At 44.8% G+C, this 5,237-nt stretch overlaps 1 protein-coding gene and 1 long non-coding RNA gene across 2 annotated transcripts; both read left to right on the forward strand.

Moving 5' to 3' along the window:
- The first annotated feature begins 407 nt into the window (after positions 1 to 407).
- On the forward strand, positions 408 to 828 carry LOC123439287. The gene is made up of 2 exons (XM_045116021.1): positions 408 to 497; positions 604 to 828. Exons 1-2 carry the CDS (start codon positions 408 to 410, stop codon positions 811 to 813), a joined length of 300 nt encoding a protein of 99 aa, XP_044971956.1. The 3' UTR covers positions 814 to 828.
- Positions 829 to 2,347: 1,519 nt separating this feature from the next.
- On the forward strand, positions 2,348 to 3,124 carry LOC123439288. The gene is made up of 2 exons (XR_006630057.1): positions 2,348 to 2,601; positions 2,702 to 3,124. It is a non-coding gene; the product is annotated as an uncharacterized LOC123439288 (long non-coding RNA).
- Positions 3,125 to 5,237: the final 2,113 nt, after the last annotated feature.

The raw sequence follows: 5,237 nt of genomic DNA on the forward strand, positions 1-5,237 counted from the left end.
GGGTCGTGGCGTCCTTCCTCGCTCCTCGACCTCCCTCGCCAGCCGGAGCCCCGCCGCCGGGAGTCGTCGGATCCCGCGCCTCTCGCGCCCAGCCGAGCTTCCGAGCTCGCCGTCCTGCCGCGCCGCCATCAGCCGAATTCCTTCGGCAGATCAACCGCCCCGAGCTCGCCTCCCGTGGAGCCCCGTCGGCCCCATCGCGAGCTGGATCTCGCCGGGTCTGGGTCGGAGAACCCCATCCGCGCCTCCTCAATCGGTCCTGCCCGCCTCGTTGTCGGCCACCGGAGCCGTGCCGGGCGCCGACACTTCCCTGCTTGCCGCGCATCGCCCTGGGTCCCGTCGTCCTCCACACCTCACTTTCCCCAGCAGAGCAAGCAACCCAGGAAACAAAGAGACAAAGAGAGGGAGCAATGGCGTCCATCATCGTGCAGGTATCCGCCCTGCTCCTCAACCTCTTCGCCTTCGGCCTCGCCGTCGCCGCCGAGCAGCACCGCAGCAAGGTAAGCCCTGCACCTACACCTGCACGCCCAGAAGCTCGCTCGCTCGCCTGATCTCGCGACCGCCCTGGCCCCGCTGATTAATCAGTTGACGCAAAATGGTGTGCAGGCCACGGTGACGCCGGATCTGGCCAAGGAGTACGACTACTGCGTCTACGACTCCGACGTCGCCACCGGCTACGGCGTCGGCGCGCTCCTCCTCCTCACCGCCGCGCAGGTCGTCGTCATGCTCGCCAGCCGGTGCTTCTGCTGCGGACGCGGGCTCAAGCCGGGGGGCTCCCGTGCCTGCGCCCTCATGCTCTTCCTCTTCTCATGGTAAACTATTTGCTACGCTTACGTTATGTGCCTCGTTACCATGAAGCATCATTTCCTCTTCTCTGCTCCTCGGGTCGGGTTGCTTCTCCACTTCTGACATTTGTCGTGGCCATTAGTTCAGTTTTCTGCTTTTACAGAACGTTTGAAATTGATTAGATCTAAGAACCCTGTGGTCTGAATTTACCTGTGGCGCTCAACCCTCACTTTAGACCTCACTCACTCACTTCAGACCTGAAGTGAGGTCGAGGTTCGGGTTCAGATTTCTCTCTGTGTGTGTCTGATTCTGCTCCTGGTTCGTTTAATGTTGGGTTGCCTATCAATTTCAAGCTAAGAAATATGTGATGTGGTGTCTTCTGAACTAGGTGCCCGCTGCGGCCTAATTTGGTTAGCCTGGAAGGATGACAAGATCAAAATTTACCTTGCTCGGTAGTACTGTATTTGCCAAACCATTATTACCACTCAATAAAATTGATAATTATTACTAAAAAAGTAATTCAATTTTTATGTAAGCATTACATTATATTTTAAAACTTTAAAAGAAACTCCTTCCGTCCAAAAATAGATGTCTTACATTTAACATTATAATTGACATTTATTAAAATTAATGCCACATAATGGTAAAACAAATAAGTTTTGCACTTTTTTCTAGCCCGGTGCAACGCACGGGCATTTGTACTAGTAGTAAAAAAAGAAAAGGAACAGCAAGAACAAGCCAAACCGCCACGCGGGCAAAATTTCTTTAAATATGCCAAAATGCATCCTGGTGCTGGACGGATTCCTGAATATTTAATCTAAACTTGGACGAATTCCTAAACGTGCCTAAGTGGCCTAAAAGGCTGCACGCGTCGGATATATCTAGAAGCACGCACACACATGACCATGCAGACTTGTTAGGTACTCCTTCCTCATAAATTAATTGATCTTGGGAAGAAATTATGTATTCATTGACAAGGTAGTAGAAGCTTACCAAAACCAAGATAGCCAGTATCGCGATTTGGGATCGGATCCTTTATGGTAAAATTGCAAATCCTTAGCTCATATCGAGTAGGATTGTGAAAATGTGGATATCCAATCGATTTACATCATAATGTAGAATCACGATACGATCGGAATTTTGACTACCTTGCCAAAAACAACCCGCTTTACATTTTTTTCCAAAATAAAGTAATTTGCATCTACCAATGTTGTTAACATTTTTACTGATATGTAAACAATATATGCATATTTCTGTAAAGATTTATATTGATTGTGAATATATTCACCCGCAAAAAAAGATGAATATATTCCTACATTGATTGCCTTGAAGTTTACCATAAACCGATTCTTGTTTCGTCCTTCAAGACAATCAATTTACGATTATATGCACAATTAATAATGCCATCAGTAGATGAGCTGTGTATTTTGGGTGTTATTGACTTGCCTTTTTACTATATATAAGAGCTGTAAGCAATATATGTGCAGATATTTCAATAGCTGTCTTCCCCTTAAATAAACAGCTGTATTACAACATGCACATTTATAGGATAGCAAAAGAGCGCCCGTGATTTACTGTAATTAAACGTTAGAACAAAAGTAAAGAAATCAAACACTTGTTTGCATGCATATATGTCCATTATAAAAGCCATCTAAGGCCCTATTGACAGAGCAGGCAGCCAGGCATATCTGCAAAGATTGGCTTAACCTCCCAGCGAAAAAAATATCTCTCTCTCAGCCTGCCAGCATCAAGCCAGGATGAGGTCGTTCTACAAGATGCTACTACTTGCGCTTGCCCTTGTAACGCTGCTCTCCTCAGGTACGTACGTTTGCTGCATGTTCTGCGATGATTTTTTTGTGGAGAACCTTCCACTATCATTTTCTCTCTGCAATCTTTATGTGCTTGTACGAACATGTAGATGTGGTGATCCAAGCGACGGCTAATGGCGGCGGCTCGCTAATCCCTGAAGACTGCCATCAGACCCCTGTCATCCTTGGGCCGTGTAACCCCAAGACGTGTCTTCACAACTGTCAAACCAACGTCGGCCCTGGCGCGGTTGGTGATTGTGATGCAGGTGGATGCCGGTGCACATACTGTACTGTATTTCAGCGGAATTAAGAAGTGATTGTTTCTTAATTATTTCCCGTTTCGATAATAAGCGAAATTTTAGTTTCCTTCTGTCTGGCTACCTGTCAAATAGTACTCTACATGGAAACTCAAAACAGGAATGTCAGAAATTTCATCGACTCGAGGGGCAGTTGCCTTATTTGTACAGTGTTGCATGTTTGCCTGTGATTATCACATCTGAAAATAAAGGTGTGGTGCTCTAGTCTCCTCGATTTATCTTCCTTCGCTAGAATGGTAAATCCATGGAGGAGCTCGTGAAATTGTGCATGGCATGGAACTAATAACGCACATATATAGCTAGGGTTTGTCCTTTCGAGCAGACAATTTGCTTTTTTAGAAAAGAAGAATGACCTCCGGCCTCTGCATCTACAAGATGCATGGAGCCACTTTATTAATTATTCACAAAGATCTTACAAAGCAATAAAATAATATGTCTGAAGCGGTCCTGTTGGCAACATCTGTCCCTACTCCTATCCAATGATGAAGGGGTACAGAAAGTGTGAGCCACATACCCAGACCTCTCACCTAGCCTAACATCTAAAGCCGGAGGCCCCGATCGAGCCGATACCGGGTCAGGGGCACAAACCGGTCCGACGCACCCTCATATGTCGTCGCCGCCGCCACCTTCTATATCAATCCATCCTCAGAACAGTTACTGACGCATCGACCTTGCAAGGCGTGCCGTCGATGCCCCCATGGCGCCAGACAGTGCCTCCTCCCTACGCGCGCTCATCATCACGCATCCGTCGTCGAGACTTTGCTGCGCCTCGCCGCCGAGACTCTACGATGTCGATGTGTTACAGGGAACGCCGCTCCACCGTAGATGCCGACCAATGGCCCCTCGAGCCCGTGTGTACCTGCATGAATGACGCCCCCAAGCGGAAAACGACACCAGAGCGTTGCCGTCATCCGATCTACTGATCTAGTGTTTCCCCCAAGGTAGTAGAGAGTGGTCTTGAACTTTTCCTTGACGATGCCTTCAGGAAGGGAACGACGTAGACAGCGTCGCCATCGCCGGCCTTGGCAGTAGCCGAAAGCAAGCTTTCATCCAGATCTGTTCGAAGAACCCATCTCTCCTGCACGGGCTACCATATCCTGCGACGTCCCTATGAGCGGGATCCCAAAATAATTTGTTTTAATATGCATGTTAGCAATGAAGACATTGAATCCATTTTCATGCGTGATACGCAACAAACAACACACATCCATGACGTGTCAAACTGCGCCTAAACTCGTTCTATGATTGTTATTTTCGGTCTAGCTCATTTTCTTGGTCATGAAGACGCGGTGGTGTTTGAACATATTTTTTGTTTTGACCAAGGCCTAACTCTACTGTAAATAACTAGCATCTTAACTAGTGACATGCTCCGGGACGGTGTGTTGATTCTACTCACTTTATAGAATGTATGGCGGCTTGCACATCTTCGGGGTTGATCAGATGTATTCACTAGTAGAAAAAGGACCTTTAGCCTAGAACCGGGGCTAATGGCTCTTCATGTACTAAAAGATCCGTCTGTTTATTTTGTTTGTTTGACCCGAAAAGAAAAAAAATCAAATTTTATTTATAAATATTTTTTGATTTGTTTTTCTGTTTTATTCCAATTTTTAAATCTTTGAATTATTTGATAATTTAATCTCTAATCAACCATCCTCACTGCTCTAGCGTGGATCACTCATTCAAAATCGTCTAACTTGCTGGACGGTCACCCATCCTCTCACTGCTTTAGCCCGAACATGCTTAACTTTCTGGTTATATGGCAATAGTAAGCTATTAATCCTAAACAACCTGGGTCTTGATGTCATGTCACGTGATTTAATTTTTTGAATTACAAACAATTATTAAAATAAACCTTATAAATAACAATAATAGTGAATTTCAATGAAAACAACCTAATATTTTTAAATAAAATTATTTTTTCTTATTTTTTTTGGAAAAAACCTTCTTTTTGAAATAACTTTTTTACATTTGGAATTTTCAGCATCTGAGAAAACTTCACCGGGCAATCCCGGATGAAATCGAGTCCGGATTTTTCTCTAGTTTTGTTATGATATATTAAACATTTTTTTTGGACATCGTATGCAAAAGTTATGGCCGTTTTACATTTTTTTTCCTTTTTTTGCAAAAACGGTCAAAATTCATATCTCCAAATTTCTGTACCAACTAGATACTAAAACCTAACTACATCTCAAAGGATTTTATGTTTTGAAGATTTTATCATTTTTGTTTATTTTCTACAAAAAAAAAGATGGTCCACGTGGGCCGGGGGGGGGGGGTAGAGTTTGAAAATTTTAGAATCCCCCTTTAGCCAAGAGTCCAATCATAACGG

This window comes from Hordeum vulgare, chromosome 3H (genome assembly GCF_904849725.1).
Source record: "Hordeum vulgare subsp. vulgare chromosome 3H, MorexV3_pseudomolecules_assembly, whole genome shotgun sequence".
Classification (NCBI taxonomy): Eukaryota; Viridiplantae; Streptophyta; class Magnoliopsida; order Poales; family Poaceae; genus Hordeum; species Hordeum vulgare.

Bases quoted from the DNA above. Each gene is read 5' to 3' on its own strand.
- LOC123439287 (XM_045116021.1), top strand. From the start codon at position 408: ATGGCGTCCATCATCGTGCAGGTATCCGCCCTGCTCCTCAACCTCTTC. The intron at 498-603 runs GTAAGCCCTGCA...AATGGTGTGCAG, and splicing joins CCGAGCAGCACCGCAGCAAG to GCCACGGTGACGCCGGATCT.